At 39.9% G+C, this 15,961-nt stretch overlaps 1 protein-coding gene across 3 annotated transcripts in view; it reads right to left on the reverse strand.

The window, feature by feature from the left end:
* ESR2 (estrogen receptor 2) overlaps window positions 1–13,794 on the reverse strand; it is a 31,174-nt gene extending 17,380 nt beyond the window's left edge. Inside the window, exons 1-4 of one of the 3 annotated variants that reach the window (XM_069858885.1) lie at window positions 13,705–13,794; window positions 12,033–12,505; window positions 4,933–5,108; window positions 2,064–2,180 (exon numbers count right to left, since the gene is read on the reverse strand). In XM_069858885.1, the coding sequence (XP_069714986.1) occupies window positions 2,064–2,180; window positions 4,933–5,108; window positions 12,033–12,466 (727 nt within the window). In that variant the 5' untranslated portion in view covers window positions 12,467–12,505; window positions 13,705–13,794. Of the gene's footprint in view, window positions 1–2,063; window positions 2,181–4,932; window positions 5,129–12,032; window positions 12,506–12,977; window positions 12,999–13,704 lie in introns of those variants that run through there. The other 2 variants (XM_069858886.1, XM_069858887.1) reach the window with 2 other exon arrangements.
* Between the last annotated feature and the right edge of the window lie 2,167 nt (window positions 13,795–15,961).

A 15,961-nucleotide genomic window follows, 5' to 3' on the forward strand; every position in this document is an offset into this window, starting at 1 on the left:
CTTCATATAGAAAGAACTGGCTGACATGAGCAACAGAAACTAAATGTACTCCAGGAGTGCAAAAATAATACAAGGAACAATTGAAATTGTAGCTGTAAGCTGGGAATTATCAGCTACAAATGAACAGGGAGGCTGCAATCGTCACAGGTCATACAATGATTATGAACTGCCAGTGGGATGCAATCACAAAAAAAGGCAAATAGGATCCTGGGTTGTATGTACAGAAACGCTCCCACAGAAACAGATATGTATTAATGCTACTACAGGGGGTAGAGTTCACAGGGATAGTGTCCATGATTCTGGTCATCCAAGTACAAAATGGATTGTTTCAGCCTGGAGTAGACTGAGAGGCAAGCTACCCTGACAACTTCCAGATTCTACTTTTTTCCTTTCTTATTTTGCAAGAGGAGGAGATTTTTTTTTTTGTTTATTTGGTTTAAAGGCTGTGAGGGAGTTAAATACAAACAGATCATAAACAATAAAGAGAAGAGGAGCTTCTAAGCTACAAGACAATGTTGCCACAAGAACAATTGCATTAATTGTCCCACAATAAATGCAAGCTGGAATTCTGAAGAATGTTCCTAATGAAAGAAATAATATTCAGCCTTTGGATCAAATCAGTGGGAGGATAAAAATGCTACCTTGCCTTAAAATAGAAATAGGTATCTACATTAAATGGATTAAACGAGATGCACGCCTGCAAATCACAGAGGACCAAGCACAGTGACCTCCTCCTTTCCTCTGTAATGTTCCTGCGTGATGTTTTCCTAGCTTATTTTTATCATGTACATTGGGGGATCTATAAGAAACAACAAGCCTCTTCTGTGAAAATACATTAGATATTTCCATATGTTTTATGTTATTTTCTTTTTAAATGTAACCTCAAAAATATCTTCTATGGATGTGTAACTACAGTGAAGTCACATCACTGTAAGTACAAGACAGAAATACGAGAAAAGGCTAGATAATTCCAAGTGGTGCAGTCACAAACAGTGGTTGTTAACTGCTTCTTTTGATGGAAAATCTGGAAGGCATCATGTGAAAATCACCTGTTCAAAAAACCATATCTACCCCAACTCAAGACCCACAGAAAAGCCTGGCAACCAGAGAGGAGTTTCTTCACATGACAGGTGGCCAAGCTGCTGAGGGATGTTGTAGATGCTAAGATTTGCAAGATTAAAAAGAGGGACAATGGAAAAGTTGCCATTCTTTTAATATATTAAGACCTATTAAATACAAGAAACCTCTTCCAATCCCGAAGTCCTCAACTGCTAATTTGTGGAAGCCAAGAGTTGTCAGCAGTAGTTTCGCCTATGTGCTAGACTCATTCTTAGTCTCCTCTTGAGGTGTTCACTCCTGCCACTGTCAGAGCAGGATACTGGGTTAATTAACTGCTGCTTTAATGGGGCATCGTTTTTCTTCAATTACATTCAACCAGCAGAGCACAGTACAGAATCATCTACCCATATTAGAAGGGATTTCAGTTTGGTTTTAGGCTCAGGAAGAAGCAGGTCTCAGATTTCCCATTCAGCATGCAAGTAAACTGCCTTCACAGAACTCTGTGGAGTTACTATGATTTTCACATGCTCAACCTACATCTTACTCTGTCCCACAGGTTTTCTTTTGAAAATGGAAGTAATCTTCTGCTTTAATGGTTTTAAGCTAAAAGAGGGTAGATTTACATTAGATACTAGGAAGAAATTTTTTTACTCTGAGGATGGTGAGACTTTGGAATAGGTTGCCCTAAGAAGTTATGGATGTCCCCTCCCTGGAGCTGTTCAAGGCCAAGTTGGATGAGGCTTTGAGCAACCTGATCCAGTGGAAGATATCCCATTCCATGAAAGGGGAGTTGAAACTAGAAGGTCTTTAAGGTCCTCTCCAATGCAAACCTTTCAATGATATGCCTTCCTATAAAATCATCTTAAACCTTGCTCTAATTACCTGTTAAACATTTTTAGGATCCCAAGGGAAAAGAAGAAAAAAATCTATAAAGAATTGACTGAATGGGGAAAAAATATAAGCCGGCAAAACCCAAGCAAACAACACAGACATGCAAAACTCACCACATTTCATCATTCCCACTTCATAACATTTCCGTAGCCGGCATGCCTGGCAGCTTTTGCGCCTGTTTTTATCTATTGTGCATTGATTGGTAGCTGGGCAGATGTAATCATTATGTCCTGCAGCAGAGTAAGAAGAGAAAATTCAACATCTCCAGCAATCATTCTTGGTCATTTCCCAACCAGAACTTTCTTTATTTTAAGTATCTCAACTTTTTCATAAGCTCCATTATTTGAACTGATGTAAAAATGCCTGTTTTTCTTATACTGAAAACATTAATCTGTTGCCTCAAATAGTATCCAGACAATATAGACCAGCTTTTAGTGGTGACTGTTAGATAACCAAGCACCTTCTAATCCCAAATCATTTTTGAAAATGGGATATAACCTTCTGTGGAAATTTGCTCCCAACCTCCAACTTCTTACTGTATATTGGGATTCTACAGATGAAAGACAGTAAAATTTTTTTTTTCCTCAGCAGACTTCAAAACAGCAGTGCACACAGCTTTAGCCTTGCAAAGATTTAAGTAAACTAGAGCTCTGTTTACTGAACTCTCTGACGTGGTGTGTTCCAGGAATGAAGAAGCCTTCGGAGGATTGACCCTGGACCAAAGTTAATAAAAAAAAAAAAAAAAAAGCCATCTGAGAGAGAAAGATAAACAGTATCAAATAATGCATATTGTATAGTATAAAGAAAAGCACAGCAGAGGGTGTAACTTTTAGTTATTCTATACAAGTGTTTTTCTTACTTTCACCAGTTTCCACTACAACCTCTTCTGTTCTCATCTCCTTCTCTCCCACCTCACTCCCATCCAACCCACTTTACATTATTTCATTAATCAATAATCGAGTCCAAAGTTTTATTACTGAAAAATGGACTTGAGTATACTCTTGGTACAAATGCAGTCAAATCATCTCCTGCCAAATGCTAGAAATCTCTTATGCAGCAGTTTCAAGAGGGTGTAAAAAATATTAACTCATTTACATTTCTTAATGCATTGTCTCTCAGGGTTTTTTTTTAAATCATTTTTCCAAGCTTTAAGAATACATTGGGCAAAGACACAGCTACTGGAGTTTTCTTTACTTGATGCAAGTCCAAAAGTTTGTGTCCCAGAGAGTAATTATTTAACTAAACCATTGTGACTATTTCCTTGCAGAACTAAAATAATTCTAACCTTGAATTCTTGAACCAACAGTTTTAAAAAGAAGAGATCAGGCTACAGTTTGTCCCATTTCCTACTGTCAGATATGGTTGAAAAACAAATTACTGTTTATCACTCTTCACACTACATGGGGGGAAGGAGGAGGAAGCTCTCTGTTGCACTGTAACCCATCACGCAGGAGTATAAAGCAGTTTAAAACTACTGTGGCCTTGAGATAATTTAGCTTGCAGGCAGATGTTCAGAGATGTGGGATGAATATACTACAAACTTGGACAAGCAGAGGAGACCACACACAGTTGCTCAGTCCTACTATCTAATTTTAATTAGACATCAGCCCAACATTTTGCTGTATGGTAGGCCCAGCAGCTTTTCATTTTTATAAGGAATATCTTCCACAACAACAGCTGAAAGTGAGTTCTTGGTAGTATTTTATGCCAAGAACTTACTTTCATTTACTTGAATTACAAAGAAATGTTACCTGACAGGGTACATTAAGGTGTGCAAAAGGCCACAATGGGTAACCTGTTCACAGCCAAAGCACATGTGAGCAGTGCAGAGCTGGCAGATAATTTTCCTGACAAAAAACACTTTGAGATCCAATTCAGTCTCCATTTGTGACAAAGTGGAGACAATGTTCTCTTCAATTATTTTCGACATCAAAATAACTTGCACCAGTCTATAGAAATTGTTATTCACCCATGCAGGACTTGCACATTAAATTGAAAAGGCAACAAGTTTTGAATTAAATTTGATTTAACTGGTGACACCAACTCTGCCATAATGATCCAGAAGAAAATATGTCAAGACTGCTAAATGCTTTGTGTGCAGAAGAGGATGGAAAAATGACAGGATTTTCTGTGCTTGTATCTGCATTTAGTATTCAATATCAATCCAATTAATTATCCACCAAGAATCCTCTGATGGGGCCGAAGAATATGATAGAGACAAGGTTAAAGAAACAAAGTGGTCCAAAGCTGCAATACGGTGCATAGGTTAATGCTCAGAGGCTGCAAGAGCAAGCATGAAGACCTACATTTACTTCATACTGCAGTCACTCAGCAAATTTGAACTAAATAGTAAATATTTCAGAATTTAAGCAGTGGAGTGGAAATCTTAGATAGTGAGATCTGGCAGAGTAAGAAATACTGCAATGTAGGTTTGGGGTGGGGGTGGTGGTGCGGAGGGGAGTAGGGGTGGTGATGAGCTGAGAAATAATAAGGTTTGTACGTAGTATTTGCTGCACATATTTTTATATCCTACATACTGTATAGATATTCTATGCTATGACTCAACAGCTCCAGGCAATATACTCTTGTCAAGCACAGTTCCTCGCAAGCTAAATCTCCAGACACTTAACTACTCCAACCGTGTCTGTTATAACAAATGCACAATTACTGTGTTTCCTCTGGGACGCAAACTACAATCCGATTCACAGGTCTGCAGTGCCGTCCCACTGAGGCGTTTGCTACAGGGCCTTCCTGTGCTGTGTATTCCACCACTTCTCTAACAAAACCATTTGCTCACTGTGTAATATTCCCAGATCTTGATAACACACCAGCCAAAACATAAAGCAACCAAATCACGTGTTGCCCTGTTTTCGACATGCAGCACCATACACCAGATCAACCCATTACTAGATCAACTGTTGCAGCCCAGGATCATAGGAAACAACTTATTTGAGCAAAGTTGTCAAAAGCTGATTCTCCTACCTTGAATACTTCTTTTAAAGAATGCCTTGCAGCCTTCACATGACCAGACCCCATAGTGGTATCCTGAAGCATAGTCACTGCAGACGGCACAGAAGTGAGCATCTCTTTTTGAGCCAGGATTATTTGCAATTGGGCTTGTGCAGTCACTGCCATTAGTTTTTCTTTTTAACGTCTCTCTGATAGAAAAGAAAACTATCTGTTATAAAAGAGGAAAAATTAATCTACATGGTAAAGTGTTTCATTATTTTCTTTTGTCTTCTTTCTCCCTAGAACTTTCTTATTACTGAACACAGGATAATGTGAAACACTTTTTCTGATAAGGTTCTTTAAAGCATATAATCTAATCCCAGACCTTTCAATGATTACAATTATCAGGTTTTAAAACACTCCAAGGCATAAAACTGGACTGCCGATGTGTGTTCACATGAACTCTGGGAAAATCACAAGGAATGCTGATATATCTTGAAGGATTCTTGGAAATGTCCAAGTCCAGGACCTTGTGAACCAAGTGGACTTTGCCTTTGGGAAGCTTCATGTGGAAAATTCAAACTCAGACAGCTCAGATTGACCCTAATGTTAAATTAAAGGAAGACTGAATACAAGAAGAGTGGAGAAAGAGAATTAATAAAATACTTCTATACATTAAAAAAAAAAATTATTGCTCCATAAAAAAATAACAAGACATACACATTCCTGAAGTGCTGCAAATAGTTCCAGCTTACTGGAACTATTCTTAGTGACTGAGTTAAAATTAGAACAGGATAAACACATTCAATAAGAGCCAATTCCTGATACCAAGATCCTGGAAACAAACAGCAAGGCAAAAGGAACTTAAATTATCAGTAAAGTGTTTTTTTAGGTATAGGAAGAACATTTGTTGCGTACTTTTTCTCTGGACCTCATTTTCTTGGTAGTTTCAGCATGTCTTACCTTCATGATCAGTGTAATTTTTACACAGAGGAAAAATAATGTCATGTGCAAACTCTCAGCAGCAGTTTGACAAAAGGAATGCTTTGCAGTCATCTTATATCTATAAACTTAAGCACAGAACTCAAAAGCACAGAATTTTTCTCATCCCACCTTACAGCAGGATTATGGAAGCGAAGAAATAGCAGTTGGGATAACACAGCAGGCAGCACAGCTTATGGTTTCTATAGAACAAGGGTACTTTGCCAGGGCAGAAGAAATCCGTTCACTAATAAGAGCGAGTTTAAATAGAAGAGTGCTTGAAAGTGCTGTCAAAGATGCTTTAACAAACATACTAGAAGTAGATTTTGTACTGGTGTCATGACAGGAGGTGAGGACAAACATACCCATATGCCAACTAAAAACCATCAAGTTTGTAAGTATTTGAAGAGAACTTGCTCCAACATCCTAGCAGAAAATTTGGAAAGGTAAAAAGGAGGTTCTTGGATCAAATTCCAAAACAGAATAATTAAAGTATTTGTTGTACAATTGAGTTACTCCAAGCTTTGAAAAAAAAAATGTTAATTCATTCAGATATTACAGAGCATAAGAGTGTTTGAATGTTTAACAAGTCTTTGATTACACTCATCCTCTCCCTTAATGGTTGCTGAATAACTGCATTATTTCCCGTTCTCTCATACTGGGAAAACCTTGTGTTGGAATTCTCCCTTAGAACACAGCGACTGTATCAGAGATGCCTAATATGCTGCTAACACAAGGAGGAAAAAGCATTGCTACTCTTCCCTGTTTCCCTGTATTTGGAAGAAAAAGTGATTCGGCTTTTCACATCAGTAGAAGAGATATTTTAGAGCTGTGCTTGAGAATCATGATACACTTGTGCAAGTCAGAGTAAATCAAAATCAACTAGAGAGCACCTCAATGACTGGTTGGTAAGCTGTAGAGAGCCATGTTTATTGCCCTTGCAAAAGCACTGAGATACTATGGATGAAAATAAAGAAAAAGCACACATCATAACATCTCACTTAGGAGTGTTGTTTTTTTCCATTCCCATCATGGTAAGTGTTTTTAGAACACTTTCCCTGCTTAAAAGTTTAACGACAGCCACCCCACACACATGCAAGCTGTGTGACTTCCTCAGACTGGCAAACAGCTTGCACACAGAGCAACAATCTGTAATGAATTCCTTCTGCATGCCAAACGGGAAACAAACCTGTTGATCTGTGATAGCTGCAGCAGTGCAGCAGGAGGTTCAAACCCAATCATGTAGTTACAGTTGTCTTTAAGGACAAAAGAAGGCCAATGGCATCTTGGCTTGTATCAGACACGGCGTGACCAGCAGGTCCAGGGAGGTTATTCTCCCTCTGTACTCGGCACTGGTGAGACCGCTCCTCGAATCCTGTGTTCAGTTCTGGGCCCCTCACCACAAGAAGGATGTTGAGGCTCTGGAGCGAGTCCAGAGAAGAGCAACAAAGCTGGTGAAGGGGCTGGAGAACAGGCCTTATGAGGAACGGCTGAGAGAGCTGGGGGTGTTTAGCCTGGAGAAGAGGAGGCTAAGGGGAGACCTCATTGCTCTCTACAACTACCTGAAAGGAGGTTGTAGAGAGGAGGGTGATGGCCTCTTCTCCCAAGTGACAGGGGACAGGACAAGAGGGAATGGCCCCAAGTTCCGCCAGGGGAGGTTTAGGCTGGACATTAGGAATAAATGTTTCACAGAAAGGGTCATTGGGCACTGGCAGAGGCTGCCCAGGGAGGTGGTTGAGTTGCCTTCCCTGGAGGTGTTCAAGGCACGGGTGGATGAGGCACTGAGGGACATGGTTTAGTGTTTGATAGGAATGGTTGGACTCAATAATCCAGCGGGTCTCTTCCAACCTGGTGAATCTATTATTCTATGATTCCAAGAGTTTAAAAATATCCATTCATTACCCTGAGAACCTCATTATCAGAGAGTATATCCACACAAATGGCAAACGGACGAGGTTAGCCCCACATGTGGTGAGAGGCCACCTCCCAGCACTCTTGGGACTGCTGTACTCCAGCATGTTCAGCAGATGAATGAACTGCCAGGTCCTCCAGAAGAACTGGTGGTAGCTGGCTTAGTGCCCACAAAGCTCCTGCACAAAATGATGCAGGAAAGTGGGGGATCTATCCTGGCTGCTCCCCAGGAATCACATGTACAAAGATTTATCTCTTTACACCTCCTACTACTCCTCTCTATTTTGTGTGCGTGGTTTCTATATAGAGATATATTTTTTCCATAAAAAGAACTAAAATTTTTTTGAAAGTAGCAAGTCAGTGATTTCCTACTACACATGAACAATGGCAAGATGATTACCTTAAAGGCGAAGGAATTAGCAAGACTATTTAGGTTATTCAGTACCTATTGAGTCTCCTAATACCTCTAGTTTTGCCACACCAAGTGTTTGATGCATACACCATATCTAGAAAACACGAACCTAAATTCAGCTTTTTATTAAGTATGAAGAAGAGTGGTAAGAATGTGACCTAGAAAGTAGCAAGATTTGTTCATGGTATTTGTTGTCAGGTCTTTTTAAAACATAAACTATTATACTTTACAAAGACAGAAAAAAAAAATAAGGTAACTTAAGGAAACCCCACATTGAGTAAAAAATTAACAGCACAGATTTTATAATGTCTTTATAATGTCCCCGCTCTCCCATAGGCCACTGGCTCGTTCAGTACCTGGAGATAATTCAATACAATACGAGACTAAACTGTAGGATGAAGAAGGCTCTTCCTTTCTTTCCCAGAATGTGTGCAAAATGATGGATAAACAGATGAAGAATATTTTTCAGTCTTAATCTTCCTCATTTTCTAGAGACTGTCTCCACTATAAAGTCTGGAGTTGTTAATACCACACAACTGTTGATATTTATATCTCTAAAGCACAGGTTCTGCTACACTCCAAATACTGATTAATATGATGAAAATCATGTCATAGATCTCTCAAAATTAGGAGACATAGTTTTGCTTAATGTCTTCAAAATGCTCTACAAAATGTTCTCTGCAAAACGAGCACAATGAAAAACTAGAATAATGCAAATAATTATAGCTTTAGAGCAGAGTTTAAGCAATGTATAAATATGATAAAGCTACAAAATAATTTCTAACTAAGCAAGTGCTGCCAGCCTGTATATCCAAAACCCTTTACGTACAGACTCTACCTGCAATAACTCAAAAGCACATAGAAAAGAAGTAGAAATTAAGTTCCAGAAATATCACTCTGGCAACTTCATTAAGGTTTCCTAATACTTTTTAGAAAGTAAAATATCTGTTCATTTTTTCTTTAATTAAAATCCTTCTACTTAGGGGATGAAGACAAAAATCAATTTCAAACTACTTTTAAACATAATATAATTACAGCCACATTCCTTTTCTCTTCCTGTCGTTTTAATGTAAATTGAGTGATTCTGCATCAATAAAATTTTTGAGACTATTTCTATTGTCTTCACTAGGTACAGGACCTATAGTGCAAATAATTATTGCAGACTACCACCAAATTATTGCCATTCCATAAAAAAAAGCCTCTGAAAATTCACATCTATTTTTACATGGAATACAATTCCTTTCTGTTAAACTAATTAACAAAGTTAAATTTCTTCTGTATTCATACCATGCACCTATTTTTGAGGAAAAGGAATGCCAAAAATTCAGGTTCCTAATTTCAACGTAACCTACAAGCAGATCCAAATCACACAGTGACCAGCTTTAGCAAAGTGAACCACATCAGTTGAGCTAATGTTAATGAAAATACACTCCCAAGGAAAGTAATTCCTCTTATAGTGAGAGTGTTGCTTTATTTTAAAAATAAATTGTGTAAGAGGCCAAAATATGTAGTAATGCTTTCTTACTCGTCCTTCAAACAAAGCCCCTTTTCTCAAATTACAATGCTGTTTAAAATCACTCAGACTTTACAGCATTAGTCTCTTCCTTCCCCCAGAGCTACTTCTTTACATTTTAGTCCCAAGAACTCTTCCTTCAAGATGTAATCTATGAATCTGTAGTGTCACAGTCATTGTTCCTACGGCGATTAATACAATATTCATGACATTAACAGGAGAACTCACTGAAGGTTAAAGCAAAAGGAAACACAGGGTTTCTTTTCTTTCCATTCTTATTTCAGGACAGGTATCCACAATAAGGGAATTACAGATCATGCTTTGCGTACTTCCATGTCAAATTATATTTCTTTTTACAACTTCTGTACCCAAACAGGGGTTACAATGAGTCGTACTGAGACAATTAAACCACTGAGAAGGTTCAGCTACCAAGCAACACAGTAGTTTCTTGCTGCTGAACAATAATGAAGATATATAAATTTAGACTGCAGATTTCATTGATTTCTCCTCTAAGTCAGGTCATCACCAGCTACACGGGCCATAGTCTGCATGACTCTACACAAATGGCATGACTCTACGAAAAGACTTATTTACCTTAACTCCAGCGTAGCAGGTTTTGTTTCTCTTCTGTCTATGCAGAGAGCACACTCCTGAGGATCAGATAGGGTGTTCTCGCTTTTGGGTTATTCCACCTACTGTCGCATCATCTGCACAGCTTCAAACACTAACCCACAGCAACCTTCCCAGGGCTATCAAAAGTTTTGAAACATTAACCAAGGTGGGAAGAGTTTGGATGTTAGCTCTATTCACATCAGACACGCGTGGGGAATTCTTCTATCAGTGCTACCCAAATGGCTTCTCCCAGTCCACATAACTACACTTAACGTAGATTTGCATTCCAGAACTGCCTGTTGCTCTCTGCTGACTCCAGATAGAGACTAGTCAGGTGGCCAGGCTGAAGATCTGTGCAGCCTACAAGTCTGAAGTAGATTTAGATCTCACATCTTAGTCCTGTGCAGTCAACATTGCAGAGGGAACATGGGGAATCTCAGAAATAGCACAAATCCTTTATTAACAATTGAACTAAAACAGTTGTCAGGACACACTTTTTCGTACTGACAATGACTGCCGGCCTCTTCTCCCAAGTGACAGGGGACAGGACAAGAGGGAATGGCCTCAAGCTCCACCAGGGGAGGTTTAGGCTGAACATTAGGAAAAAATTTTTCACAGAAAGGGTAACTGGGCTCTGGAACAGGCTGCCCAGGGAGGTGGTTGATTCACCTTCCCTGGAGGTGTTTAAGGGACGGGTGGATGAGGTGCTGAGGGGCATGGTTTAGTAATTGATAGGAATGGTTGGACTTGATGATCTGGTGAGTCTTTTCCAACCTGGTCATTCTATGATTCTATGATTCCTATGATTAAATACATAGCTGTAAAACAGGAACAGTCCCTGCAACACCCTGTGCTTTATCCAGCCAAAAGCCATTGTGCCCCTGAGGGGAGTAGTTTCAACAGCTGATGATCTACACACTGCATATGGTTCATAATATCAGCGAATACGCTGGGGAACAGGAGCTTGTTTTTGTAAATGCAGTTTCTTTACAGGTGAAGCTTTAGCCCGTGAATCTGCTGTTCACAATGCTTTTATGATGTTAGTTTGGAACAGCAACAAGAAACAGTGTCAGAGTTTTTCAGTCGCAGCACCTGTTTGAACATGCTGCATGCTGCTGCGTGACTGTTAATAATAAGATAAAACAGCCAAAGAAAATATTTTCCTTAAATTCGGAGTTCATTAAAAGCCTTCATAGCTATTAGATGCAGTTAAAAAAAAATCCAGATAATATGGAATTCAGACAACATTTTATGAAAAAGGAAAAGGAATGAACCTATATCTCCTTCACTGAAAAGGACTTAATTTGCCAGAGAAAAATTCATTTTTATTATACACAGTAGTACGTAGCAGTCTTGAGCGTTTGTTTATAGCAGTAAACAGTGCTCACTTTGAAGGCATTTGTAGTGCTTTTGGTGTAAATTCCTCTGAGGAGCTATTGAAAAAAAAACAAACCCAAAACCTACTTCAGAAGTTAAGTAAATAAAAAAAAAACCAAACACAAAACCAGGACTGATTTGGTGTTTAATGAAGATTTTTTTGCTTTGGTTTTTCTTTTGCTTTGTTTTTGGTTTTGTTTTGTTTTGGGTTTTTTTTTCCAGAGAGACAAACACATAGCAGTCAAATGCAAAAAGAAAAGACTTAACAGAACTGGAGAAACTGCAAATCATTTTTAGCAAAGTTTTAAAGAAATGAGCGGAACTGACCTGGTCACAGGTAGCACTGGCTCCATCGATCTTGCTTCGCACCATGGACTCTTTGGCTGCTCTGCATAGAGAAGTGACGACTGACAATGCAGTGTCAGAGGGGAGAGATGGCCAGGAGCAGACCATAAAACACTGGGGCTTGATGTTTGCCTCACAGATGCACCCTCTGAATCACCAAAATTGCTGGCAATATTGTAATTCATCACAGCAGGACTGTAGAATGCCATTGCAGAATATTCATGTCTGTTTTCCATGTAAGATGAGGGAAGATAGACTGGACTGTGTTCTGCTGTCAACGTGGACTGATTACAGCTGTTGGGAACTGGAGAGATGATACCAGCGGGTGAGCTTTTAATTTCTGTTTTGTTGCAGCCAATATCCTGAAGTGGCAGCAACTGATAAAAGTCCTTGTGAGAAGATGCACACAGGGACATTTTGAAGCATGACTGAAGATTGTTGTTTAAATACTCATCCTAAGATAGTAAGGTATAAAAAAAGTAGAATTAAAAATTAAGAAAATTCTGTATGAAGCCTATTCTATAAAAGCAAAAAGATATCAGTAAAACTGAAAATATGAATTATATCCTGTTAAAGCAGATTATATGCCAAATGCACTTAAAGAGTCAAGCGACACGTTGAGTTCATACTCCTTACAAAATAACAAATTGAATAATGATAAAACACTTAGAGTCTGAAACAAAGATGTGAGTGACAACCTGGGTCTTCACTAAGTAGCTCATTACAATCAGGGTAAAACTGCTCTGTATCAGAGGGAATATTGTCCCATGGTCCACAACTATGGAGGTGGTGCCCTGAGAAACCACTTCTCTTAATAAAAACTCACCACCTCCTGCCCCCGCTGCAAGTGTACTACTTCAGCATTCCCTTTATCAACACAAACATATAACAGCAGGTATTTTGAAAACACATACACATCTCGTTTACCTTCCAAAATCAGAACTCCACTGCACAAGCCCTCCACAGAGGAGGAAGATATGTAGTGAATGCAGAGAGCAATGCAAATTCATCACTGAGAGGTCCCTGGATATGGCACCTCTGAACACAGCCATTATAAAAGTCACAAAATGCAAATATTTCCAAAGCTGACAACAGAGGAATAAAGGAATTTTATAAGGTACAGAACTTCTAAAATTTCCTGCCATTCTCCATCCCTATCCCAACTACTCTCTATCCTTCCTTCCATCTGAATCAATTATCAAAACAGAGACCTTAATTTGCCCAGAGCAAATATTCTTTTCCAGATTTAAGAATATCCAAATTACTTAAGTGAGAAAAATATTAGAAGAGAAAAATATTAGAAAAGAAAAATAAAGAAAGCCCACAAAAACCATCCTCCTAATACATAACCCCTGTCCTGGACACATTACTTCTACAGCAGCATTTAAAAATATTTCTTTTTTATTCTTTACTAAGAGTTTAATCCGCAATTCATTTCCAGCTTTGAAGACAGACATGTAGCCCTCCTATAGCTTGTAATCCAGAACAATTCTGTTTCCAAAATAGTAAGTTCCAGCCCCCAGAACTGACAATGCAGTGTACTTTCACAGATGGTAATAATACAAGAACATGAAAAATCACAAGATAATTAAAAGATCACTCACAGCTTTGCTCTTCCAGAAGTGGCCAAAGAGTGGATGCTAAATATTCTTACCTTTTTTCATCTCACATGACCATAAAGCAAGATGAGAAACATTCAAACACAGATTTGCTGCATTAACAGCAACCTCCCTCTCCCAAAAATTCTCAGCCAGCTGGTATTACTAGTAAGCTATCCTGGGGCATTGACACATCTTTCTCCTCTAGGGCCAGGACTGAGGGTAGAAGCATTAACAAAAAATGTAGCAAACACTCTTTTTTAAATAAAGTGGATAGTTTAGGGTCCGTCCTTCCTTCTCACTTTGCACTCAAAGAAACCAAAGATGTCTGTAGAAATAACCAGGAACTCATTTAAATCATCTCAGACACTGCAGACCCAGCTGCTGTTTTTTCCTTTGTGGGAAACAGGAAAATGGACTATCTCAGCAGCTGGTTTTGTCCAGCAGTTGTTGTACTGGAACTGCACTGCAGCCAAAGCAGGAGATTCTGACCTCACTCCTCACACAATCTACATGCTTCATTTGTCTGAGGCAGATGCTTCACAGCCTCCTCTAAGAGAAGACAAGCATCATCTTCACTGCAAACAGCACTGAAAATCCCGAAGGTGCTTTCACTCCCGTGTTAAGGGGTGGATAGCCTGAATAATTTTTAAGCAGCAGATGATGGAACTATGAAATGATACTAAACACTATTTTCAGAGGTTACTAGGAATGGGTCCAGTGAGCATGCTGAATTCAAAATGCATTTAAAGTTTCTGTGTGGGTAAAGCTGTATAACATTTGTAATGCCGGAGGCTACGTATGTTCAAGGTGTGCGTGGATACTCTGCAGGATCATCTGGAATGTCCAGCAAGAGCTGACTGTGCTAACGGTATTTCTCTGTGCCCCCTGAAAGGGCATAAATTGCAGGGTAACCCCTAACCCTTCGAAGTGTGGACCTGAGAGGCATTACAACAACTATACTGTGCTAAAGCAGGTGGAGGACAGGGAGGGGATTTGAGACAGTCAGCATGGCTTCACCAAGGGCAAGTCCTGAGTGGGTTTTTTTGATGGGGGTGACCACATCAGAGGACCCAGGGAAAGCAATAGGTGTAATCTATCTGGACTTCTGTAAAACCTTTGACACAGTCCCCCACAACACCCTTCTCTCTAAATTGGAGAGATATGGATTTGATGGGTGGACTGTTTGGTGGAAAAGGAATCAGCTGGATGATTGTGTTCTGAGAGTAGTGGTCAATGGCTCAAAGTCCAGATGGAGATCTGTGATAAGTGGCGGCCCTCGAGGGCAGGTACTGGGACAGGTGCTGATTAATATTTTCATTGATGATACAGAAAGAGAGATCAAGTGCACCCTCAGCAAGTCTGCAGATTAAACCAAGTTGAGTGGTGCAGTTGTTGTGACAGAAAGACTGGATGCCATCCAGTGGGACCTGGACAAGTTGGAGAACCGGGCCCGTGTGAACTTTATAAGGTTCAACAAGGCCAGGTGCGAGGTCCTACACCTGAGCCAAGGCAATCCATGGTTTCAGTACAGGATGGAGGATGATGTGATTGGAGCAGCCCTAAAAAGAGGGACTTGGGGGTGCTGGTTGATGAGAAGCTCAAGCTCAACATGAGCCGGCAATGTGAGCTCACAGCCCAGAAGGCCAACCATACCCCGGGCTGCATCAAAAGAAATGTGGCCAGCAGGGTGAGGAAGGTGGTTCTACCCCTCTACTAGACTTTTGTGAGACCTACCCAGAGTACTGTCTCCAGTTCTGGAATCCTCAATGTAAGAAGGACATGGAGCTCTTGGAACAGGTCCGCAAGAGGACTACAAAGATGGTCAGAGGGCTGGAGCACCTCCCGTATGAGGACAGGCTGAGAGAGTTGGGGTTGTTCAGCCTGGAGAAGAGAAGATTCTGAGGAGATCTTACAGTGACCTTCCAGTACCTGAAGGGGCCTGCAAGAAAGCTGGAGAGGGACTGTTTACAAAGGCTTGTAGTGATAGGACTAGGAGGAATGGGTATAAACTGGAGAGAGGCAGATTTAGATTAGACATTAGGAAGAAAGTCTTCATGATGAGAGTGGCAAAACACTGGAACAGATTGTCCAGGAAAGTTGTGGATGCCCCCTTCCCTGGAAATGTTCCAGTCCAGGCTGGATGGGGCCTTGGGCAGCCTGATCCAGTGGGACGTGTCCCTGCCCATGTCAGGGGGGTTGTAACTGGATGTTCCTTAAGGTCCCTTCCAACCTAAACTTTGTGATATTCTATGAACTACTCTGCTATAGTCAGGTAGAGACATTCTGCTATGATACTTTGATAGTTCTGAA

This window comes from Phaenicophaeus curvirostris, chromosome 5, assembly GCF_032191515.1.
Source record: "Phaenicophaeus curvirostris isolate KB17595 chromosome 5, BPBGC_Pcur_1.0, whole genome shotgun sequence".
Classification (NCBI taxonomy): domain Eukaryota; kingdom Metazoa; phylum Chordata; class Aves; order Cuculiformes; family Cuculidae; genus Phaenicophaeus; species Phaenicophaeus curvirostris.